Raw genomic sequence first — 26562 nt, 5'->3', positions numbered from 1 at the left:
CTAATAGCTATTCTCTTGGATCTCTGATTAAATCTTTACAATTGCCACTAGACCTCAGAAAGATCAGCCGCAATTAGAATTGTATTCCCATTAAAGCGAAATTATGTGTTTTAATGCTGCATGCTTAATCTCTGAAAACTCAGTCCTAATATTAACAAGTGCTAATTCACCACCTATCATTAAAAAGTATCTGAGCATCAATTCATGCAATTATTTGTGAATTGGAAGAGTCACCCCGAGGTGACTTTTTTCTCTTGTGCTGGTAGAGAAGTCATGTTGTGAATTTGGCTCCTTGAGGCTAGATCACACATCCTGAAAAGAACTCTAGCACTGGTATTTTGCTAGGGAAGGTAATCACGAAAATTACTATATAGATTCAAAAGATTGCTTTACCCTGTGAAAATGGAGAGTAAAACTCATCCAAAAGTTGCTTTGTCTTGCTAAAGAATGGTCATGTGAGCTAGGCCTCGTTGGGGTTTGAGTGTAGTAACAGATACAGGGCTGTAGCTTGGTGATATGTAAGGCTGGTGTAGTAATTATGAGTGGCAGTTTCTAAATTGGAAACTGGATTTGATTCCCTACTCCTTCTCCACATGTAGCTAGCTGGGTGACTTTGGGCCAGTCAAAGTTCTTGCAGAGCTCTCTCAGCCTTACTTACCTCATAGGATGTCTGTTGTGGGGAGACAAGGGGTAAGTAATTGTGAGCCACTTTGGCTGATTCCGCATGGCGAGGGAATGCATTTCAGCACCGGATCTGCTCTGGCACTGAAACTCATCCCCCCCTCCCGGTAAATACAGCAGTGGCAGATGGTTCTGCCCCAGTCTGCCCTGTGGCACAGCAAAATGCCACAAAGCCAACCAGGGCATTTTTTTTGCCCCCGCTGCGCCACTGTAGGTTGGGGAGGAGCCAGGCCTTGAAGGCCCGGCTCTTCCCTGTCCACACCAGCCTGCCATAGGACAAGCCTTGTTGGCCCCCTCAGCAGGCTAAGGGAATGCAGATTCTTCTGTGTTCCCTTAACCTGGGGCAAATGAGGGCCCAATTCACAGCAGGCTTGGGAGAGGGCCCGGCAGCTGCATCATGTGAAAGTGTAGATTAGCCCTGCTTCCATATGAGCACCCACTTGGCCTTTCCCACCTGTGCAGAATTGGCCATTGAAACTTTTTCAGGTAGCAAAAAGAAAAGTACAAAAAAACAGCTCTTATTCTCGCTCTTTCCCTTTGTTTGGAACCTACCAATCTGGCTATGCTGTTCCATGCAACACAGACGTGGCTGATGTGAAATGTTAATGGGTGGACCTCCAGTATTATTTCAGACCTCTTTTGCCTTGGTCACCAATAGTTTCCAAATCCAATTCAAGTTACTGGTGTTTACCTTTAAAGCCCTCCATGATCTGGATCCCACATACCTAAAGGACCATGTCTCCCGATATGAACCCACACGGACACTTTACTCAAATGTGTGTGTGTTCCATTGCTACCTCCTCATGGGCTTTCTCTGTAGCTGCTCCAGCTCTGTGGAACTTTCCAGAATTTTTTTTAGCAAGGCTTTATGTCCTGTTTTTGTCGTTTCACATGGGAAGCAAGTAAGAACATTTATAGAGAACATTTAAAGTCTCTTGATGTCTTCTCTATACTGATGGTTCTGAAGAGCAGATGTCTTCTGCATGATATTGTTTATAAGGCCTTTGCTGGCTGTTTTGATGTTTTACATGTTTTGTGATTGATACAGTTTTTAATCTGGTACCTCCCTTGAATTTTGGTTGCTGGAGAGGAAGGCAGGCTTTTATAAGTTATAAATATATATAAATAAGGAGAGCACATACTGTACACATTAACAGTGTCAGGTTTAATCCCTAGCGTCTCTATTTACCAGATTTTAGGGAGATATAGGAGAAGACCTCTTTATTCCTAAAATACTACGAAGTCCTTATCTTTCCTCTTAATAACGTTGCTAATGGCAGTGCAGCTTCTTCACCTCTTCAGCTGTGATCAAGGGCAGTAGCTGGAGTCCTCCACTATGTGAGCCACTGATTGCTATTAATATACATCTTCATAATAAGAACTGACTTGTTTTAGAGCTGAGATAACAGACTCAGGATTAAGTTACTTTGTTATGATCCAGGAATATGATCTATTCTTGCTTTAGGACTGGTGCAGAGGTTGACTGAACTGTAGCTATTAAAATTCCTGGATTGGGTCAATTTAAACAGAGATTAAGCCCCTGAACCCACTACTTCTCTTGCCACTGTGGCTCCCAGATTTGCCACCATGGCCCCTGGGTCCTGCCTCTGGCATTGTCACCACAGTCCCAAGGCTAGCATGGCTCCTGGCATTTGCTCCTGTGTTCAGCCCGGATCCCAGCATCACTTCTTCCACTCTTGAGACAAGCTCAGCTCTCTACTGTGCTGCCTGCTCCATCAGAAATGGACAAGCCTAACCACATCCAGAGATGCACAAAGATGCTGGCCCACACTCTCCTGGAATGTGGGAGAGGTAGCTGGGCAGAGCAGCAAAGGCTGTGGAAGGAGGTGGATCAAATACCCATTGTAGGGGTAGATAGTGGGGGTGAGGTGAGAGACAGGGAAGGAAAGAAAGCTAAGGGTAGGTGGCACCAAGGATGGCGAAAGTTGATTGGTTAGATAGAGTAGTGAGGGTGGTGGGATATAGCAGTGAGAATGCAGGTTGGTTGACATGGGAGGGGGAGGAAGGAAAAGCAGCAGGAAGACGATACCCCCTAAAATTCTCTTATAGGTCGTGGCTTGTACACTTACAAAATCATTCAAGTTTGCCTGTGTCTCCATTTCAAGAGCAGCAAAATACATTATTATGAATCCTATTATGTGCTATTTAGAGCAGAAATAGACCTCCATGAAAAGTTTCCCCACATAACACCTTTCAACTAATAAACACCATTTTGTGCTGCATATTAATCCCCGCTCCCAAATTGAAGGCTAGCAATTATTGTTGTCAAATATTGAGAGAAAAATGTGTTAGAAAACAGTCAAAAAATCCACCTCAGCCTTTTGGGTTATATAAATGGGACAACATTAGAAGAAGAAGTTGCTGCTGCCTCCACATATTGTCCCGTGTGAACAAGGAAACCCTGTTGTGATTGATTGCTATCATGCAGTATCCAACCATGTGCAAATGCAGCTTATGTCACAATTTGCCCTATTAACATTTCCTTCAAGCCCAGAAGTGAGGCATATTCTATATTTGGCTCTAGGTCAGACTGAGCTACACCGAGGCATGAAATATTTGAAGTCCAGGGAAAGCTGTTTAAACAAAGATTCTTGATTGCATGTGTGCAGTAAATATTTATAACAATGAAAAAGAAAGGCATTGTCCCCCAAAAAGGCAAATATATGCCTTTCTTTACACAAATTAATTGCCCAGTATATTTCAACAACTGGATTTGTCAGAGGCAACAATGGAATATGCTCGTAACATAGCAAAAGATGCTTCCTCTAAATTTAATTCATACTTTATGTGCCTCCTAATAGTCACTAAAACATCCAAGAAGACTTCTTGCTATAAGAGAAATTGCAGTTGTTTCTGAATACCTGATGAAGAAATGTGTGTTAATTCCCCTTTGGCATTTGCTTGGAGTCTGTTTGAATACTACAAGAACAAAGTAGGACAGTCTGTATTTATACCAAAATAAGAAAAAATACCTATCCTAATGGCAATCCACAATAAAGAATATTTCACAAAAATAAAGAGTGCCCTTTCTTTCTTCTCTTATGCTGGTTTTATTCAGCAGGACTACAGTTTCCAGGTAATAGCCATTTCAGTAGACAATCCTTCCTCAGTAGCAAGTCCTCATATGTTTTTTCAACAATTCTTTGTGTAAGGTAAAGGTAAAGGTATCCCCTGTGCAAGCACCGGGTCATGTCTGACCCTTGGGGTGACGCCCTCCAGCGTTTTCATGGCAGACTCAATACGGGGTGGTTTGCCAGTGCCTTCCCCAGTCATTACCGTTTACCCCCCAGCAAGCTGGGTACTCATTTTACTGACCTCGGAAGGATGGAAGGCTGAGTCAACCTTGAGCCGGCTGCTGGGATTGAACTCCCAGCCTCATGGGCAGACAGCTTCAGACAGAATATCGCTGCCTTACCACTCTGCGCCACAAGAGGCTCTTATTCTTTGTGTATGTGTCTAATTAACAGCAAATTTTACAACCTTCTAAATGGAATCAATATAACGTGGCCACTGCTCATTCTGGTATGGGCATCCCAGTCTGTGTTTATAATGTAACATTTTCCTGAATTCCTCACCATTCTTGCTGCTCCTTCTGACCCAGGGTTGTAGGGTTACAGGGCTCCTTTGAATTAATGTCTGGAGTGAGGAGAGAGTGAAATGGTTCTTCCTCATCTGTGGGTTCCATCCTGGTTCCCCCACCCCCTTCCAGTTTCACCAGCTTTTCAACTGTTTTTATTGTGATTGATGCAACTCCAGGAACCATCTTTCCCCCCTATCAGAAGGAGCAAAAGGAACAGACAAAGGTAGACCATCCTTTGTGGTTCAGATCATTGAATGGCAGAGGAAAGTGCTAACAAGTGCTATCACAGCTGTTTCACTGCAATCCCATAGGGTTTAAGGCAACAGAGGCGGTTTACCGTTGTCTTCCTCTGTGTGGCAACCCTGATCTCTCATCCAAGTGCTAATCAAGGCCCACATAGCTTAGCATCTCAGATCTGATAACAGCAGGCTAGCCTGGGTCAGCCAAGTCAGGACAGGGTGAATACAAACTACTATTAATTTCAAGATGCCTCAAGACATACTCTTGCTGAGCCTGACCATGAAAAAATGTTCTTCTGTTATGATGATATCTGGTTGTGGCATACTTTCACTGTTGTCACTCAACTTCTATCACCTGGTAGGGCTAGAATGGCCTTTTTTGTTGTTCATGGCCCTAGTGGAAATGCTGTTTACTAGGATGTCTTTAATTTTCTTCTAATGCTGCTGCTGTTCAGCAAGAAAATACTAAACTGACTGAAGGGGCCCAACAAAACAGTGGCATCCAGATGAATCCCAAGAGCTGTCAATAACCTTTGTAAATGTCAGGAAATGAAGGGTGAGGCACTGATTGTATGTTCCAGGTTCCTGTTCAATTTTGTTATCAAGAGTCTGCACGGCTTCCGAGTTTACACACTCCATTGGCTCTCATTGAAAATGCAGACTGCAGGTATGTCGTATATTTAGCATTCAGCAACAGTGCAATTGCTGCATCTTACAAGGAATCACAGTGTTGTACAAGAATTTTTATTAGCTGGGTGCTAAATGCAGATTGTAGGGGAAGGAATGCAAATTAGAGAAGGATGTATGTCTAGAGCACTTCTATCCCAAGTTGTTACCAGATTATTGCAGAACTATATATATTAAAACTAAAAACCCTATTTACACCTCAAGTTCCACATAACTGTTGGGAATAGCAATCATCATAGAGTCAGCATTTTTCCTGTACTGTATCAATGTCCACCATTCTTAGTTGGGGTACATTAAAGAAACAAAGTTATGAAAGAGGATTGAACTATTATCAATGGACCTAGCAGTGAAATTTGGAGGGCTGAAGGAGCAGGAATGTTGTTTGGATTTTTCATGGTGAGGTAGCTTGCATGACTCAGTCAGGCTTAGCTACTTGCTGCTGTTCAAGAGCAGCCACCCCACTAAAATAGGGATGCTCTGCAATTAAAAGTCATTTCCAGGTGACAGAAAAAATGGCTGCTTTGGATGGTAGACTCCATAGGATTACACTCCACTGATGTCCCTCCCCACCCCGAATCCTGCCCACTCCCAACCCGGTGCTGGCAAACTTAGACTAAAATCAGTATGGTGTAATGGGTGGCATCCCCATTCTGCCAATGGAAGCTCACTGGGTGACTCATTCTTAGAGTAGTCACTCATTTTCAGAGTAGCTTCCTCACAGGAAAGAAGAATGATGAAAGCTGCTGTTGGATCCCATTGTGGAGTGATACAAATGAAGCAAATTAATAATAAATATAGCTGGAGGGAAGGGTGATAAATGGAAGGCTGGTGGGAAGTAGAGGAGGAAGGGAAGGAATGTGAAGACATTCTGGCTGCCAAGAAAAGTGAAAGAGGTAACAATGCGGCGGGGGTGATCCAGGGGAAAATAAAGATGGGTTCCATAAGTGCTTGCAGGTTTTGCACTCAACAACTCAGCATTAGTTTGCTAAGTAGAAACTGCCAGGGAGAGAGTAAAAAGGAAAACTGAAGAGAAGGATGCAGATAAAGGTAGGTTGGCTGGTGAATGGGGAGATGAGAAGGAAGAAGGAAAAGTGGAGAGGTTATGGATGCTTTCAGGAAGGGAAAGATAAAATATTGAGGGAGGGGAAATGAGATGGCCCCAGCAAGTCCTTGTTGGCCCCCTGCATGTGATTATCTGTGTAGAGAGTTTTTAATCTCACCCCTCCCCTAAGGCGCAAGGGGATGCTTACCTGGTTCTCTATTCTCCATTGAATCATCCCAATGAAGTGCATTTGGCTTGAACGGGCTTCAGTCATCTAATACTTAAATGGCAGACAAGACATCTGAAGTTGTGCTTCTCAGATCCTAGTCTACATTTTAACCACTCAGTTGAAATAAACATACTGTGAAGCATATTTATTTTTATAACTTATAGGAATTGCAACAGTGTGATCTAACAAGTGGGCAATTATTAAAGTGGATGGCCAAGTCAGAAGTGGGGGGGGGGGAACCTTATGTCTTAGTAAACAGGTCTTACGCCATGGAAAGATGTCGTCAGTAGCTCTATGTGGATTCTCTTTAAGATTGACTGGAAACCTCCATCCCAATTTCAGATTGTTCTATCTTTATGATTGCAAAATGTGCCATAATAAAATTTAACCGTCATCCCTCTCCTCTGTTATTTCATGAGACACACATGGTATAGTAAACACGTAATGCAAGCAGCCACTTACAAAAATTTAAGAGCATCATTCTTATGCTCCAGCAGAATATATACATTATCAATATTTTATTTCTCATCTGAGAGCTTTCCCTAACGTATCACCATTTCTCTTAAGACCAAAGGGGAAAAAATCCTAACACTCTTTCCCTCAAGATTTGCACTTCAGCGCTGAATGAGCAGTTCATCGGATCTCTTGTAGAACCAGTCATATCTCAATATGCCTCTCCTGAGGTTTTGAGGGTTTTTTGGCTCACCTGCTAAGACTTTCTCCCTTAGAGGTGTGCCCCAGATTTCTTAAATCTGAGGGTGGCTTGGCGCCCGCTCAGGCAACTGGCTTCCTGCTGCTGACTGCTCACGGCCTGAACCTGTCAACCTCCTTTACTTATACATCACGGAATCACCTTGCAGCTGTTTTGTTCTTTCCTAAAACTGCTAGTCTGTCTAGAACTGTCGATTCAGCTGTTTCGGCAGCCCACCTCCCAGCTGTCTTGTTCTTATCTCCTGGAAATTATCTACTCCAGCCTGAAATAGCTGCCGTTTTTTCAAGGACACAGCATGAGAAAGGCAAGTCAAAAGTGCACATTATTAATATGCACTTCTTCCTTTAAATTTGGATATCCAGATCAGGCTTTCTCAACTTTTTTACCATTGGGAACCCGCTAAAACATTCTTCAAGCCTCGAGAAACCCCAGAAGTGGCACGATTGTACAGAATACGGTTAGACAGCAGGGCCCTCCCTTTCCCACCCCCTCCAGGCTAGTCATTGGCCATTTTGGGTGGGGAGTGTGGGTTGACATGACCATATATGACCCGATATAGACAAAGTAGACCTCTTCAATACATTGACATGGTTGGGGTTTTTGTAGTTGTCCAGAAGTTGTATCTCAGTTCCAGAATGCTTAAAAGAAAATATTCTGGCCTTAATTATTCATACTGAAAATGTGAAGCATCAGTCTGCTTTTAGAGGGCTCTATGAGCCAAGATCCACTCTTCCCTTCCCTGTTGATCTTATTTTGCACACTTTTTCTCTGTGTTGTCTCCATTCATTAAGTGGCTCTGGAACTTTACAGCTCTTACTTTGGAGGTTTTATTAGTTGCTATACATATTTCATATTTGTAATGAACAAGTATGTGTTAAAACCAGACCTTTGAAGAAGATCCTATATGGGCCGAAATGTGTCAGTCTATTGGTTCATATAGCACATAGCATCCTGTTTTGCAATAGCCTATGGGCTGTATATATGTTTTTAATTCTTTTTTTAAAATTGTGCACAATAAGTTACATAATTTTAACATTAATACAGACATTGAACCTTTGAAGATCCCAACTGTCATCACTTGCATTTTTATGGTTCCAGTTCTGGTGTCCCCCCTTTTTGGTTTTTGTATCCTTGGTAGATTACCTGGGGATTGTCTGGCCCACCAATCAAGACGAATACAAAATAAATGCTTGGTTCAGAGATGTCCATACTCCATCTCAGCATGTGCTGTTAGCTTCACAGCAGGGATTCTCAACCTTTAGTGTGTCACTGTGTGCTGGATTATTCTATTTTTTTTAAAACTTCCCGTATATGGGCAGATTGACCCACCCCTCCCAAAATGGCTGACGATGGGCCTGGAGGGGGTTGGATGTGGCAAGATGGTAGCCATTCAATCCATTGCCAGGAGAGACTCCTCTCACATGGTTGATCTGTGCTGGTGGTGTCTGAAGTTGACTGCGGTGAGTCCTTGTGGTTAATTGGGTGGGTATGTATAGGTCTTTTGGGTGTGTGTGCTTATTTTAAAAGGGGTGGGCAGTAGAGGGGCCTGCCTTGGTCTATCTTCAGTGCTGCCAGGGCCTCAATTTCAGGCCATGCAACTGGGAGAAAAGTGAGGCCAGGCAGGCTCTTGGGCAGCTCTGGGGCTTGGGAGTTGGGTAGGAGGAGAGGGGCCTGTCTTGGTCTAACTTCCATTCACTGCTAGGGCCTTAATTTCAGGAGAACAGTGAGTCTGGGCAGACCTTTGGGAAACTCTGGGACTCAGGTTGGCTGAGTGGGCAGTAGAGGGGCCTGCCTCAGCCTCACTCCTGTTCACTGTCAGGGCCCTGACTTTGGTCCATGTTACCAGTAGAAGAGTAAGGTTGGGCAGGCTCTTAGGCAACACTGGTCCTGTGGGATGATAGGTGATAGAGGGGCCTGCCTTGGCGTAGTTCCCATCCACTGCTGGGGTCTCAATTTTGTGTTCATGTGGCCAGGATAAGCATGAGGTCAGTCAAGCCCTTGGGACCTCAGTGGTGTCCATTACCACAGAGTCTACCCTCCAAAGCAGCCATTTTCTCCAGGGAAATCGACTTCTAAACTCTGGAGATGAACTGTAATCCTTTGGGATTCTCAGGCATCCCATGCCAAGAGCCACTAAACCTGGGTCCAGTTCAAGGACTGGCAATAATTGCCCATCCTGGAAAAATATATTCTCATGTCTTGCTAGGATTACCATCCTTCTGGTGGTGTCTGGAGATCTCCTCAAATTATAAGAGATTTTATGGATTATGTCACTCTTTCTCAGCCTGATGCACTCTATCCTTGAGACTCCCCACAGCAGTAGAAGAGCTGTCAATGGAGGAGTGGCACTGTTGTAGTAGGTCCTTTAAGAACCCACTTTCCCCCTCAACTTCTCCAGATCAGCAACTATAGCCTTAAGAAAACAAACTTATTCCCTCAGGGCCAAGAGATCCATACATTGAGTATGTACCCACAATTTTTGCCCAGTGCTATATATGTGGCACTCCCAGAAAATGTACATGTGACACTCCCAGGAAATCAAGGGAGGCCCCACTCCCCTGGTGACTTACTACCTTCATAACTGGTTTGGTTGTTTAAAGGTGTTTTGGGGATGAAATCAAATATTCACCTGAATCAGCATAGATTTCTACAATGGGAAGGATATTGCATTACATGGTACCTCTTTGCTGAAGTCAGTTTGCAGAAGATCAGACTAAAGGACTTCTCTCCTGTTCCCCATCAACCTGCCTTGCTGAACTCCCAATTTAAAGTCCCGTGTTAGAAAACCTGTTTTTAAAAAAACTGAATGAAAGTCCTGGGATGCAATCCCCTTGGAGACTTGAATGCCTTCTTACATGTTTGTGATTGTTGGTGGTAGAAAAGTGGTAGGGTTTCATAATTCCTTGTCTTGCTCCTTGATTCCAGAAAAATGTTGAATAAATTGTGCAAGCAAATAGGATAATTGATATATTTTACAAAATAATATAAATCAGGGCAATATGCTTGATTGGGATGATTTATTCAGGTTGGCTAATTCAGTTTTAATTGGTGAAGAATCTAGATGGTGTGTGCTCAAGTTTTACCCCCAGTAGGTGGACATTGTATTCACAGTCTTCACTGCCTACTGGTAGACAAACAACTGCCTTTTATTCTAGGGGGCGGGGAGGGAAATATTAAACCCTAGTGATATGAGTTGGTCTCTCATTCCTGAATGACAATATACACAAATAATGATGTATTTGCTTTAAAAAATCTTGATAGCAGTATTTTATTTTGGAATAAAATTCAAATTATATTTACATGATGAATCATAATAACTCATTGTGAGTAATATCTACAATATTAATAGTGTTCCTACCAACGTGTGAACATATTGTGCATCATTTCTGATTCTTATTTAAGCCCCATATTGGCAAATAGACTCCTACACATACATATGTAGTCTCTTAAAAGACAGGGACAGATAACAATATTTCTGAAGAAATGCGTCATATTGGGAAGTGATTTTGCATCTTTTCCAGTTGCTTTTTCTTGATAGTTTGCTTCTCACTACATGAAACACAAGATATTTTTAACAAAGCCACAGGAGGAAAAAATGGCTGCCCTCACACACTTCCACTTAGGCATGTCCACCCCCCAAAAAATTCAGACCATTCCGGTTTTTGAAGAACCCAATTTGGACTGTTAAAGGGCTATCCAAGTCAGATGATTCAGATCTGGCTTCTGCCTAAGCGTTTCAGCCATTTCCAAAATGCTTTGGCCATTAAAGTCAATGGTGTTATTGACTTTAATGGGGAATGTAAGGTTTATGAAGTCTCTGTGTCCAGGGTGGCGGGGGTTTGAGTCACAGTCTCCATACTTTCAGTGTGGCTTCAGGAGCCTCTTCTCTGACTTCCCTTCCAGCCTCCCCCCTACACCCAGTAAAAAAAAAAGAACAATCAAGAGGAAGACTAGTTGCTGGGTCTTAAAATCCATTTTTCACTACCCAAAGGAGTCTCAGAGCAGCTTACAATTGCCTTTTCCTTCCTCTCCTCATGTCAGATACCCTGAGAGAGCTCTGACAGAACAACTCTGACAGGAGTTCGACAAAGCCTCCCAGATGTCCACACATTGAACACTGGGGTGGGGAATCAAACCTGGCTCTACAGATCACAGGCTGCCTTTAACATCACACCAAGTGCTCATCATTCAACCATAGTCTTCACCCCTGGCTCCTATAACATGTGTATGAACTCACCTCAGTCCTCCTCAAGGCCCATTTCTGAAGGTATACCCTAAAATATTAGTAAGACTTCAAAATATTTCCTGAAATAGTTTCATTAAGTATCTATTTACAGGAGAAAACCTAATTGGGCACCCCAAGAAGAGCCAAGCAGTGCCCCCTCCCCAGGCCACAACAGCAGCAAACCAGAGCAGAGCAGTGGCCCACCCAGCCAGGAACCACAGTACCCAAAATGGGCAACCCACAACAACAACACTGAGAAGAACAGATTAAAACTCTAAAGTGAAACAACAATAGCACCCCAATAAGAACCAGACACAACAAGCAATGCCCCCCAGGCCACAACAGCAGCAACAATAGCAGCAAACCAGAGCAGAGCAGCGAGCCATCCACCTTGGTAACAAAAGCCCTCAAAGTGATTACCCCCCCCCCGCAACAACAACAGTAAGAATGATTGAATTAACGCATAAAACTGTAAAGAGCAACTGCACCCCAAGAAAAAAACAAACAATACTCCCCTCCAGGCCACAACAGCACTCAGTCAAAGCAGAGGAAAAAGAAATAAACACCAGGAGAAAAAACAAACAGTGAATGCCAAGCACCCCGAATCACCCCGAGACCCCACCCCACCCACAGAAACCCCAAAATAAGAAGCCTTGACTTTGTAAAGATATGCAACTGTGTTGATTTCAATAGTTAAAATCAAATTCTAAAGCTTATGAGAACAAGCTCAGAAATTCCTTTTGCAAAATGTGTTCTCAAAGTGATTGCATGCACTCTTCTTGCCTCTGTTAGCAATAATCAAGCACCACGTGTAGAGCCTCTAATAACAGCTGCAAAACAGTTTATTTATTCACCAACCTCTTATCTGAGAATCAGCAAGGTGCAGCGGTTAAGAGCAGTGATCTTGAGAACCAACCTTGATTCTCCATTCCTCCTCATGAAGTCTGGTTGGTGACCATGGGCCAGTCATTTCTCTCAGAACTCTTTCAGCCCAAACTAACTCAAAATGTGTCAGCTGGGAGTTGAGAAATGGAATGTGATTGCACATTGCTTTGAGAAAACTGAGGGTGGAAAAAACAGCTCTTCTCCTTCTAGACCTATCAGGTTGTTTTGTAACCCTTACTATGTCTTGGTGTTTCTGATGTGAGGTAAATTTAATAGCCAGCTTCATATATGATTCTAAAGTCTCCTTATGGGTTCTGAAATACAAAATTGCCACTTTCTTCACAGCACTAAAACAGAGTAAATTTACATAGCTACACTCCTGTCAGGGTTTTTGTTTTTGATTTTTTTTTACTTTCAAGAAATTATTGAATATTTTCAAATTTTAATCAAGCATAAAATAGTCTCTTATCACTATAATTTTTAAAACATTACAGATGGGGAAAAAAGAAGACTGGGGAAAGACAGTTCTAAGGAAAACAATGTGCAGTAGGGGGAATTTAGATGCAAGATAAAATGTTTTTCAGTAATGTGCAATCACACATGGATTTAGAGGGAAAATATGTCAGTAGAAGACTCAGGATAAATGCAAGACTGGACAATGTCATAGGAAGATATGTTTAAAACTGATTTAGGATGTTACAATTAAAAATAGTATCAAGAGTTGGACATGATTGAATGGCTAACGTTATCATCATTACCAATTAAAATAACATTGAGATATGACAGAATTTTAGTTGGCCTGGATTATTCCATTAGTCATGCGTTCTTGGGAAGATAGCCTATAGCCCTTGGAGAAGGAATTCATAGCAGAAAAGGGCAAACGTTACTTCCTCTTTTTCCTATCACTTTTCAGCCTACTCTTCCTCTAGAACGTTCACTCCAGCTATCATATGCATTTAGTGCATGCTAGCAACTTAGTATGAAACATGTCTGTAGATTAATTGGACAATTTACATACTCTGGTAATTTAAGCTTGGCACTTTGGTTATACCATCTGCACTAAGAGCCAGCTTGGTATAGTGGTTAGGATTGCAAACTTCTAATCTGGCAAGCCAGGTTTGATTCCCTGCTCCCCCACATGCAGTCAGCTGGCTGACTTTGGGCTTGTCGCAGCACTGATAAAGCTGTTCTGACTGAGCAGTAATATTGGGGCTCTCTCAGACTCACCTACCTCAGAGGGTGTCTATTGTTGGGAGAGGAAAGGGAAGGCAAATGTAAGCCACTTTGAGTCTCCTTCGGGAGGAGAAAAGCGGCATATAGGAACCAACACTTCATCTTTGTCTGCTTCATTGTCTTCTTCACCATCTTTGGCTTCTTTGTCGTCTTCATCATCAAGGACTAACTATCCAAACTTCTGAAATACAGAATCAACAGTAGTATCTTCCACTTTTAGGTTTTCTGTCTTGGGTCTGTAACTGTCTTATTATTTGAGCCATTAGGGAACATAATGGTACAGTTGCCTTTATGAAGGTTTCAAACTTTTGAATGTGGCCCTGATTTTTAAGCAAATACCTTTATGTTGGCTAAAACATTTCAATTCCATATCAGTCATCACATTATGTTCTAGGCTTACATCTAAAAATACAAAGTATGACTGTGACAAATATATATATTGGAGTTCTGTGAAGTTTTTAGTATTTATACCCTGCATTTAGTCCAACTGAGCCTCAGAGCTCCATACAATATATAAAAATACACTTGTGCATCCATATTATTGTGATCTGTTACGAAGGATGTACTCTCTGTTCCTTCATTTCTTGAAGTCCTCATTGTAATATTTTTTTTCAGATTTGGAACTGGGTATCTCTTGAGGTCCATCCAGATCATGTTTAACTATTGTATGCCTTATTGATAATTTCATACTGGTGACATATCTGTAATTTTATTGTTCTTAATATATGTATTACATTTTTCTGTTTAGAATTGTCTATCACAGTGGACACCATTCAATGGAAAGGAAAGCAATAAATGATATAAACTAAATGAATAAATGTGTGCAGCATTATCAGAGAGCTATTAGTGGCAGAACAGGGGTGCTATGATATACAAAATAGCTCTCGGTTGAGAGCTTGAAAGAGCCTCTGCCATCATTGTTGTAGTTTAAAAGATTCTTCTGCCTAGAAAAGGAAAGAGTTGGTTTGTTGTTGGATACTGAGTGAATAAATAAAAATAGTCTCAGTGGGAATCACATCCATGGGTCACAGAGACATATTGTATAGCATTGTGCAAAGGAAGTCACGCTGTTATAGTGAGAAGCAACTGAACAAACCTGGGAAGAATTTGCAAAGCAAGGTCATAATGCTACAAGTGAAGAGATCCTGGGAAAGATATCACTGCTGAGAACTTCATAGGCAGAAACCTCCCAATTTGCCATGAGGAAACTGAGAATAGTTGAAGACTGTGATGTTCTTTGCTCTTATTTATCAGTATATTTTGTATAAAGAATGTGCCCTCCCTCCCTTCCTTGCTTGCTATTTAGGGTTCATCTCACTTATTAAGTTTGCACATATTGTCTCAGTAATCTTGTAACAGTTATTGAAGGTAGATTTCCCTTATTTTCCCCATATTGAAGATGTGGGGGGTCAAAGCTCATGGCTGAGGAGATATTCAGCTTTGGAATGTCACTGTTTGTGCTCATATCCACATTTCTGGCTTCTTAAAAGAAAACTTAACATTTATAATAGTTCATTTGCAGTGCTTAAAATGATTCAGATAAGCAGAGAAGGGACATCCAGGGTCATCTAGTCCAACTTCCTGTAAAATGCAGGAAATTCACAACTATCTGCCTATCACAGTGACCTCAGTTCCATGCCCAGATGATGCCTCCCTCCAAAAACAAACAAACCCAGAATCCATGGCCAATCTGGCCTGGAGGAAATCCATGTATATTAAATGGACTTCTTTCATCCTTTGGTCATGTATCTAGATGTTTTATTGTTGTCCGGTTCATTATATGTCTTCTTATCAAGATTTTCCATGTCTTGGTGGGATTTTTCTGTTCTGAAAACTGCACTTAATTAATGCATGTGAAGTACCCAGAAACAACTAAATTTGTGAGCAGCACATGTTAAAAATGCTGCATTTGTTTTGTAAACTTCAGAAGTTCATAAGGTCTCTCCCCCCCCCCCCACACACACACACCTTTTACTTGTATCTTGCTGAAAATGTATCAGGAATCAATGTGGCCACTGTAGAAATGGAGGAGGAAGAGAGGGCCAAACCACCAAAGAATAAATCTAAACAAAGTGATTTTTAGTCCCTGTGGAAATGGTCATAAATAGTGCATAAATTTCCCATGGATAGCTATTCCTAGAGAAAGAAAAACAATAAGTGAATGATAAGTGTCTTAATCTTCAAAAGAAGGAAGTCTTGCATAGCAAATTTAGCCTGTCAAATCTTAGCATCATCTGTCTCAGCCAATTCTGATTAGCAAGTGATTCCCCCCCCCCCCCACTTCTTTGTTGATATGAATGCAGCAAAGAATACCTTTGGCCCATATGTTCCGATATTGTAGTCTCAAATTCTGACAACCTGGGAAGAAATTTGCATTTGTTTTTCTTAAACCTTTTGTCTTACTCCACCTCTAAATCTTAAAGAACTTGTGGTAATAATTGATGTATTTGTTTTTTTCTCATTTGTATGTTGCTATTAATTTTTTATTCATTATGAGGTAAAATACCAGAAGAGAGCATTATCTATAAGTCTTAAAAGCTGTGCTGTCTCTATTTTTGTCCCTAATTCTCCTGCCACCCAGTTATGTCTTCACAATATTCCAGTAAGGTTGGTTAAGTTGAGGGAGGGTGAAGGGCCCAAGGTCGCCTACAATGCAATCCTAAGCAAAGTTACCCTTTTCAAAGTCCATCAACTGCAGTTGAACTCAATGAGTTATTATCCTGGCTAAGGCCCATTATGCACAGAGTGGAAGGTCTGCATTCGGGGTGGAATGGTGGCGGCTAAAATCACCAATCATGCATGCTGCAGGCGGCAACCGGGCGCAGAGTCAATGTATGCTACAGAAAGAGCCGCGTTAGTGAGATGCAGAAGAAAGTGGAGCTTCCCGGGACCAGGGCGTAACCAGAAGTGGCTCCGGAGTAGCCGCGTGCATAATCAGACACTCTGGGTTTTGCCACCATTGCATTCCATCCCGTGCGTAAGCGGTTTGCTTCGCTTGTTCCTCCTCCACGTTCTCCATACCGCCGTTTCAGCAGCTGTGCATAATAGGCCTAAGAGAAGGTGATCTATCCCAGTTTGCTCATTCGTATAGCTGCCTGATACATACATATATACAGTTGTAGTCTCCTGCATACATAGATCTTACTGAGATCCTGCATACCCAGGTACTTTTCAATGGCCCACGTACCAACATAGTATGTAGAGATGAACAGGTCTTTTTGTATGCAGTTCAACTCAAGCAGGATTCATTTAGAAGGCACCCCAAAATGATCTCGGTTGACACAAGCTTTCAGCAGCAGGGTAAGCCTCATTTTATCCTGTGCATATTGAGAACCTTCCTCACTGCTGTATTGTTTTCTCAGGAGGGTGCAGGGCTGTTGGTAGACATCATCAGCATAATTTTATTTTTGTATATCACCCTCCCCTATAGGGCAGGCCCTGATGCTACCATGATGGAGCTGTTCCAATGGTGCCTGGTCCCTCTGTATAGTACTTTTCATAGCAGCCCAGTTCTTGAACCCAAGTCCTGAGCAGTTTTCAGGGACCTGTTGCCACACACCCCTCCCTACAGGTTGGTATGTTCCAAAAGGAATGAAAGATGGGAAGAGCTCTTATGAGCACTGGGTTGTCCATGTCTGAACATACTCCAGGCCCAGTTTTCATCCAAAACATATCTGAGAAGCAAACTCTAGAAATCCTTGGCAGAACCTGTTTTTCACATTCCACATCAATACTGGGTAATGTGGTCCTCACATCAATAGTAACAAATTCATATGTAAGATGTCCTAATGGAATAAGACCAGAATGCCTGTTCCTCTCTCATTGATATGCCAGATAAAGTGCCAATTTTGTAGCACAATACGTTGCACTTTTAATTCTACCGCCTGTCTCTTATCTTGCATGTTAGAGTAGCGATCCCCAACCTGTGGGCCACGGAGCACATGTGGTCCTTCGACTAATTGGAAGTGGGCCCTGAAGGACCCCTTCTCTCTCCCCCCCCCGGCCCTTTACAACACATTTTGGGTGTCATTGTCTCCCATCACTCCCAGATGGGACTATCTCGTTGCAGAGAAACAAGCTCAAGCTTCCCATTGATTTGTCATTGTCATGAGTTAAAATTTCTATGAAAATAAAATGTTCCTAATGTTCATTGTTGTGGCATGTCTGTATCTTACTTTGAAGGGATGTTTAAACATTACCATAGCGATGAGAGAGCGTTAGGGCAATGGTTGAGAGTGGAGGAGTAAACTGCTCCCCCCCACCGGGCCTCAGTAAAAGGCGTTGAGTGGTCCCCGGTGAGTGGTCCCCGGCATTGAGTGGTCCCTGGTGATAAAAAGGTTGGGGACCACTGTGTTAGAGCAACTTTTAGCATCCTGGACTTGAAGCTTGTTGCATCGAAAATGAGAAAAAAAAGCATTTTTTGTACATTTCTAAATACTTTAGGCATTCCAAGAGGTTTTCCCCCATCATACTCAGTTTTGCCCTACTGAGATTTGCAGTTTTCTGCCTTGTGTTCATTTCTTTGGCGTTCCCCTCCTTCTCACCCAATAAGTTGTACTTATAGGCAGTCGGGCAGCTATTTAAATCGTCTTGGGAAATATGCAGAGATAAGACAGAATACCTACGAAAGAGACTCCATTTATCAATCTTTGCAAGACTGTAGAATCCCAGAGCTAGTCGGGAATATGGTTGGAGTTATTTCTGCTGCATTAGCACTCACCAGTGATTGTTGTGCATTTTTAAAAGGGCATTACCCATCCATCAGCAACATTTTTGCTGAACATTCACCTGAAAACAATTCTAAGTCCCCTATGCAATTGAATGGTTGAGATTAGATTATTAAACTGTTTTCTATTATTAACAGAAACACATTGCTCCTGTTAATTCAGCATCTACCAAACCGTAGGGCATCATCTGTAAAAGGTATGACTGCATTATGCTTCCTGAAACCAATCACTGTTTGCTTTCTCAGTCTTTGATTTATTGGGGTTTCTTGGGTAGTTTCTTCTTTTAGGTTTGGATTTCAAAGAGAGTGACAGACATGGTGGTTCAGCTTTATGCTTGTTCATCAATCAATACGATCACAGTCCAGCGTAATTCTTCATGACAGTTAAGGACTTCTTCTCAAGGCCTGCTCTTTGTGTCTTTCCCTGCAGAAGGGAGGCAGGTTGCAATCAGAGTTGACACAAGGCTTTTTTTCAGTGGTGCCACCTTCCCTAGCCTTTGGAAAACGCCAACTTTGGAGAGTGGACTTTGTGACATCATGTCCCTGCTGGGCTTCCTCCTTCCCCAAAATTTATCTCCCCCAGATTCTGTTCCCAAATCTTCTGAAATTTCCCAATGTGGAATTGGCGGCCCTATCTACCCATGGCCCATATTATTGGAAATGCCTTCTTTCTGTTAAGCAGCTATAGGGATAGGCACAAACCACGTGGCAAGCCAAAACTCACGCCAAAATCAGATTAGATCAGGGATCAGGAGATAATTTTCAGCACACGCATGGTATCTGAAGAAATCTCTGAACTTTTGGGTGCACCTCAGAAAATGAAACCCACCCAGCAATTCTAGTGTGGAAAAGCTAGACAGCAGTGAAGGTGATGCTTTCCAGCCTGGGAATCACAGATAGGGACCCTCCAATGCTCGACAGGCACTACTGGCTGCCAATAACAGTGTGTCCTTTCTTTGCAATGATACTCAGATCTATATAAGTGTTGGATGAGCACACATTCCCTTCAATGGTGTTGTGGTAATGGGCAGAGAGGATGTACTTGCAAAAGAATATTCTTGTTGGGGTTTGTGGGGGGATTGCTTAGCTGGGTCACTCAGTCAGGGGCAGGGGCTTTGCTTTGTCCTGGGTTCCTCTTTGTGTTGAGATTCACTTTTTCTTTGTTTGTTTGCTACAAAGGGTAGAAAAATCGAGATCGAATTCCTGTTTCACATAACAAGCTTTTTTTCTCTTTTTTTTAAGCAGGGTTTTCCTGCTGTCTGATTCCTTGGTAGTTTCCCTTCTTTTTCCATTTTATTTCAACCTCCTCATTTTGGACTGCAATAGGATGAGAAATTGCTCTTTGGGTATTTTTTTTTCCAGGCTGCTGGGGGAGAGGAGCTTCAATTTAGTTCTCTGTCATTTTCTACGCAAACACACACACATGGCTATTTTTGTTTGTTTTGGGGTGACCTGTGTTTATCTTTACTGCTCACTGACTAGATTTTACTGACCACTGTTCTCCCTTTGAACCCTCCCCCCCAACCACCTGCTTCTCATTGGGGAATCTGTGTGTGTCAGGTTGCCTCCCTGTACCCAGCCTGCCTTGTGGGACTTGTTCTAGTTTCCAAGGGTGAGTTGGGGTGATTTTACTGCCCAGCTTTCCATGTCCGTTCAACACATACCTCCCCCCCCCCCAATTGATTTGCTTCTCCTCTGGGGAGCCATCAGTCTATACCTGCTGCCCTGCCTGTCTGCCTTTCTGTTTCCCTCTCTGGAAACTGATCCACCTGGACTTGCATTGCATTGAGTGCTTGCTTGGTCATGTGTTTGGTGCCATTAGAGAGGGTGGAGGGGGGTGCACGTGTGGCCATTGGAGGATGCCATCACTTTCTCCATGTCAAGTGGTCATGAGAATTGAGCACAGCCTCCTCCCCTCCTAGTGGAGGATGTCCCAAGCACATCATAGGGAGTCTTGGTGCCCATTCCCCCTGTTTTGTCCACATCCTTGGTGCTCTCAAGTGTCACTTGGTAGTTTTCAACATTATCACTAAGCTGCAGGACAAACCCCTGCTTGCAATGAGGATAGTGATGGCAATGACTTGGAGGGTGATGGTGGCAATGCAGACTCCCCTTCCACATTCCAAGATCCCCCACAGACATCATCCCTGCTAGCAATCAGGGGGGATCTGGCAAATCTAACACATGAACATATGCAGCTGACTTATACTGAGTTAAACCCTTGAAATTGAAGTGATTTGGTTTGCAGTTCAGCGTATATTCATTTAATCTTTCTCTTTTTTACTGTAACGTATTATGATGTAACTGTAGCTTTCTCTCATTTACCCTCCCCTTCAAGAAATAAATCTCAGCCTGTGGTTGAAATGCTTTTGTTTCCCCCATTTTCCCGATGTTGCACCCTAGGTGGAAGAGGTGCACTTCAGTAGGTATTTCTGTATTTGAGGATTAGGACACAGGTAGGAATGGTTTTACTTTGGTGATTAATGTTCATTCTAAAAACAACCTGGTGCTTGCCATTGGAAAATTAATGTTTTAATAGTACAGACTGGCTTTTGACTGTGCTTTTGTGTCACTAATTAAACAGAATTGAGAGAAATTGAGTGAGCTGGTGCTAGGGAGGTGGCACACGTGAGAATTAAATGTCATAATTTTTTTAAAACACTTTGTATACACCCCCTCATATATTAAGATCTCAGAAGGTAAAATGTAGCCCTTTCATTCCACTCACTTTTTGTGAAAATCCATTATGTTTAGTAAGCAGAGACCCCCTAGTTATTACTGTCCAGAAAAAGGGATTATTGATTTTTGTTTTGTGTATATATCTGTCTTTGATGGTAGTTCCTTGAATTTTTGATCCCTAAATCACAAGATTTTAGGGCCCGAAAGTGCAAACCCAGGCAGCTTTTTCACCCAGTCTTCTCCAGTTTTCTTTCTTACTTCAGCCTCTATCCTATTTGGCTTTTGTTTATGCAGGTACCACAATCCCTGACAACGCTGTTTTGGATAATCAGAAGGCTCTTCTGGTAGGAGCCATCCCACAATTATTTTAGTATACAAAATAATATCTGTGCCTATGTCTAAATATACATGCACACTGATTGCTGAACAACTGAGAAATGTTGGTCCCCACTGCCCCATCTTCTCCTGTGTTCACAATGCTTTCTGGGGGGCTTTTACCTCGCCTGTTGACTATAGTATAGATTACAGTGGGGAATCCAATTGGATAACATCACTGTAGGTATGTAGGCAGATAGATGAGGAACCAACACTGCCTAGGCCTCTCTGCATGGATGCATGTGTCATAGTGGTTTAGAATTGTCTGTCATGTAGTTTGGCCCTTGGGAGGAGAATGTAGTTGTACAGTTTTCTGAATTGTATTCTAGACATGGAAGCAGATCATTGTATCCACCTTAAGTCTTCCGTGTGAAAGGTGGACTGTAAATGAAGTACATAGGGACCTACACGGGTCTCCAGACTGCTTAATAAACAAGACTCTGCCCAGGTTTAATGTTAGGAAAGAAGATTGCTGTATTATGCAAGGCTTATCGTTAGTCACATGTACAAACAGTTCTGCACAGAATTAATCTGCACACCAGTGTTTCTCAACCAACTGTAAATATTCCTTCATGTATATCCCTGTTGCTTGTTTTGAGAAAACATTTTTTTAAAAAGAGAGCGGGGCCTCATTAAGCACAAACCCTAGGTGAATGAAGTGGCAAATATTGTTGCATGATAATTAACAGTAGTGTGGTGCAGTGGGGGAGAACAGAAGTACAGAATAGCTTTGTGCCATCTGGGCATCTTTAGGTAAATGAGCAGCTTGATTAAATAGACGCATTTGGTCATAGTTGCAAATAAGTGCATACATTGCTAGAAGGAGTTCATAGGCAGAAGGAGATTGGTTTAAAAGAAGGGATAGTTGCTTTATGATGTCATAATAGCTCTCTGTGTGTTCATTGACACATGCTGATTTCAAATACTTTTACGCTAAAGCAGATTCCATGCCCCATTGTAATATAGGGCCAGATAAGATGACACTTGATTGTTTTCCTACACCTATAGGTAGTGGGCATGAATGCAATCATCTCTCCCTACCGTCCTACACTCCATATTCTCACCTCTAGTGCCACTGGGCCTTCATGAATAGTCACAATGCACTTGGGACTACACAGTGATGCCAATTTCCCAAGTAAAATCCATGAATCACATCCTTGCAGACCTTTGGTCATGTTTATGTAGGTGTCTTGTAGAATGTTATGCCCCAGTGTGAATGTCCCCAGAAAATTCAAAATGGGGCAGTTGCATTAGATGGGTGGGTAGGGTAAGATTACAATCTTGCATCCCATCCCCCAGCATGGACAAGGCACAAACCACCAATGTATCATCTAATCCAACCCACTGTGGTATTTAAATCAAACACCAGGGTTCCAAAGATAATTTTGGGCGACCAGAAGTTATTTTCTTGTTGACTTTACTTCCCATAGGTTTTATATGTTGGAGGAGAAACATGACATTTGCAAGCTGGTCTGCAGAATAGGTTGCAGCCCTTCGGTTCTACAGCTCTCATACATTTATGCTTTCTTTGTTTGTATCCATTTTTACTCTTCCGTTGGATTAGGCCCAGTTTGTATTATTTATTTACAGAATGTGCACCCTGCTCTTCTACCCTCATAAGGACTCCTAAGAGGGCTATGGAATTATAGACACCTTAAAACTGTACCTTAAAAACAACAACACTAAAACCAACAAAAACATAATCAAAGCAAGAGCTAACACACACATACAAAAAATATAAGCAATAATTAAAACATTGGGTGGGAAGGAAATATCGCTGAGGGAATGCCAACAGAAATAAGTCTTCACCTGGTGGCAGAAGATGAAGACAGAATGGGACAGAGGAGACTCCCAGGAGACAAAGTTCCAGAGTTTTGGGGGCATAACTAAAAAATGCCATCTCCTGGATTGCCACCCACCTAGTCTCAGGAGGCATGGGTATCTGAAGCAGTCTCTAGGTGTTGGTAGTGAAGGACTGAACACTGTTAGTTTTAGACTTCCAAAGGGGGATATAATAGAGAGATGTGTAAAGGCAATGGAAGTTTGTGTGACTCCCATTGACCAAAGGCCAAGAGGCTGAACAGCATTTCCCCAGCACCACCTTCTGAAATCTGTCCTTCATATAGGACTGAAAACATTGCAAAATGATACCATGCTTGATAGCATAGAAAGCTGCAAAGAGATCCAGGAGAATGAACACTCGTATTCCTTCTGTCCATCTCCTAGTGCAGGTAATCTTGCTGACCAAGGCTGTTTTAGTTCCATAACCCACCCCGAAACCAGCCTGATTGTTGTTAGGATGTGCACTAACAGGGAGGAGAATTCCTTTCCCCAAAACCTCCATTTTTTAGATACTGCAATTGGTTCTGCTCATTTTATTTTTCACTTTTAAAAGAAGTTTTTTTCTCTTTTCTTTCTCTTTAAAGAATGATTACACCCTTTCATAGCTTCAGCCTTTGCAGATGCATCATGTTACACACCACAGTAGGAGGACTGGAAAGTTTAGGAAGGTACTGCCTGCCTTTGTGCATTTAGAGAGTGAAATGCAGAAGTTTTGCAGAACCTTCCTTCCTGTGCCCCTGACCCTCCTCTTCAAATGTCTTTATGATCAAAACAGATTCCATATTCCTAAACAGAGGGAATGAAACAGATTGTTTGATTTCCAGGAGAAATGAAGAGGCTTTCTCCAAACTTTACCAACAGTGTCCCGGCTTGTATGCTGTCAGCTTTTCACAATGGTAGAGTAGAAGGGAGGTGGAGCCAGGGAATATTAAAAAGGAGCTTTGTTTCATAGCACCTATGCAATTGTGTAGCAAGGAAATTCCAAACTGAGTTGTTGGTGAAGTGCTGCAGGGGAAGTGCTATAGTATACGGTACATCTCTCCCTATTTTTCATATAGTAAAAATATCACTAGGGAGGGCCCATGACATGGGATAGCTCAATCTTGTTAGATCTTGAATGCTAAGCAGGGTTGCTAGTTGGAAGGGAGACCTCCGAGGAAGTCTCTGCAGAGGAAGTCAATGACAAGCTACCTCTGCTTCTCGCTTGCTTTGAAGGACCATAGTTGGGGTCACCGTAAGTTTGCTGTGACTTGATGATACTTTACATGCACACAAAGATTAGTGTTTATAATAACAGTTGTGTTGGCTTCTTGAGTGAAAGTGCTAGCCCAGATTCTAGGCTGAACAGAACTGCTGTGTTTTTTTTTTTTTTTGCTTTGATATATAGGCACAATAGCCAGCCACAAGTGATATTAATGATTTGATAATATGCTATCATTCTAAAGATAATTAAATTGACCCATATAGATATCCAGCTCAACTTTGAAGTGATAACTCATGTCAAAATAGGAAACTCATTTCACTTCATAAAAATGAAAAGATTATGTGGTTTAAAATGTCATTCACTAGATGTGTGAGGCATATCTATAAAATCAGCCATCCAGAACAAAATAGGAATTTTATGAGACTGGAAAAATTATCCAAAAATGATTTTTATGAATGTTGACTTTTTTGTTAAATTAATAAAAACTCAAATAGAACAGGTATAGTGCTGTAGTGAAGCACATCACTCTGTGTCTGGAGGTTTCCTATTCAAATCTTTCCTCTACCTTGTACTTCATCGATGGCTTTGCACAAACCGCTATTATTCATTTATTTTCTTTATTTAACTTGCTGCCTCTACGGAGCCGTGAAGAGCTGGAACTTTTTACTAGCCGAAGAAGTCACAGCTTAAGCCTTTACAGAGTCTTTCTTGAAACCTTTCAACCTCTGTCTTCAATATGAGGATAATAAAGGTAAAGGTAAAGGTATCCCCTGTGCAAGCACCGAGTCATGTCTGACCCTTGGGGTGACGCCCTCCAGCGTTTTCATGGCAGACTCAATACGGGGTGGTTTGCCAGTGCCTTCCCCAGTCATTACCGTTTACCCCCCCCAGCAAGCTGGGTACTCATTTTACCGACCTCGGAAGGATGGAAGGCTGAGTCAACCTTGAGCCGGCTGCTGGGATTGAACTCCCAGCCTCATGCGCAAAGCTTTCAGACAGCTGCCTTACCACTCTGCGCCACAAGAGGCTCTTATGAGGATAATAGACTGACCTAATTTAGGAGATTGTTGGATAAACTGTGGAGATAGTGGAAGTGAAACACTTTGAGCCCAATGGAATCCTATGTGAATCCTAAGCATTGGCATTAAAATGAAGAACTCTCCTTCTTGCACATTGTGCTAGTTGTCTTAGTGCCGTCAGTGTTAATGGCCACCGAGTGATTAGGAATGATTTTCACCATCACTTGATAGAGTAGATCAGGTTGGCACTAGCTAATGCATTGTTTAAATCTGAAGCGAAGAGATGCTCCTGAGTTTCTCTATGGTCTGCAGAAGTTACCTTGTGTTGAGACTCAGAAGTACCCAGAACACATTTGAAGTTTGTGTCATTTATGCCCATCTCCAAGACTCAGCACAGTGTTCAATTATTTATTTACTTTATTCATTCCCCTTTCTCATTTGAATCTCAAGGACGGTAAACATTAGCTCCTAACTCAAAACAAGGCACATCTTTGAGCTGAGAGCTTCACGAAACTCATGCTACGCTCCAGAGGTGCTTAGAGTGCCAGCTAAGCTTCATATAAAGTCATAGTCAAGATGTCCTCACTGAGAATCATGGTTAGATTCAGGGTATTAAAAGAGCTCAGGAGAAAACCAGGTCATTTGGCCCCTGCGGGAAATACCTGGCTCAGTTTTGTCTGACAGAAAGAGAAGGGAAAGGGAAAGGATCTAGTGGACTGGATCCAAGCTGGCCAGAAGCATGGGAAGTGCTTGACTCAGACCTGGCCACTGGCAATGCAGGTGGCTGCAATGAGAAAGCCTAAGCCAGTTATTGATGCATCTGGCCAGTCCATGATAAGTGGCTTCTGTGTTACTAGCTAGTGCTGCAGTGTCTCAGTTTGTCATTTTCCTGGTCTCCAACATCCCTGCCGAGCTCAAAGCCACTGGGAACCAGTATATTAGAAGACCTCTCTACTTCTGGAAAGAATCAGAGTTCATGATGATTGCAACCATGCATATTCAAAAGCTGCAGATGCTGGGCTGAATAATAAACATAAGCAAGAGTATTTCTAAATGTCCCATGTCTCTGAGCTTTCTGAAAGAACACTAAGATATAACTATAGCAAATGAAATCCCAGTTAATTACCTTGATCTCAACAATAGAAATTATGTTTCCTGCATCTCTTCTGGGTTGTATAAACAG

At 42.2% G+C, this 26562-nt stretch overlaps 2 protein-coding genes across 6 annotated transcripts in view; one reads left to right on the top strand and one right to left on the bottom strand.

The window, feature by feature from the left end:
- LOC143841218 (uncharacterized) overlaps positions 1-12427 on the bottom strand; it is a 53302-nt gene extending 40875 nt beyond the window's left edge. For 2 of the 3 annotated variants that reach the window (XM_077345266.1, XM_077345265.1), the window contains exon 1: positions 12333-12427. In XM_077345266.1, coding sequence (XP_077201381.1) covers positions 12333-12345 — 13 coding nt within the window. In that variant the 5' untranslated portion in view covers positions 12346-12427. Of the gene's footprint in view, positions 1-12274 lie in introns of all 3 variants that reach the window. The other variant, XR_013232628.1, reaches the window with a different exon arrangement.
- LINGO2 (leucine rich repeat and Ig domain containing 2) overlaps positions 1-26562 on the top strand; it is a 666496-nt gene that overhangs the window by 173932 nt on the left and 466002 nt on the right. The gene's annotated exons all lie outside the window — the stretch shown is intronic.

This window comes from Paroedura picta, chromosome 7 (assembly GCF_049243985.1).
Source record: "Paroedura picta isolate Pp20150507F chromosome 7, Ppicta_v3.0, whole genome shotgun sequence".
Taxonomy (NCBI): Eukaryota; Metazoa; Chordata; class Lepidosauria; order Squamata; family Gekkonidae; genus Paroedura; species Paroedura picta.
This window is presented reverse-complemented; position numbering and strand designations above follow the sequence as displayed.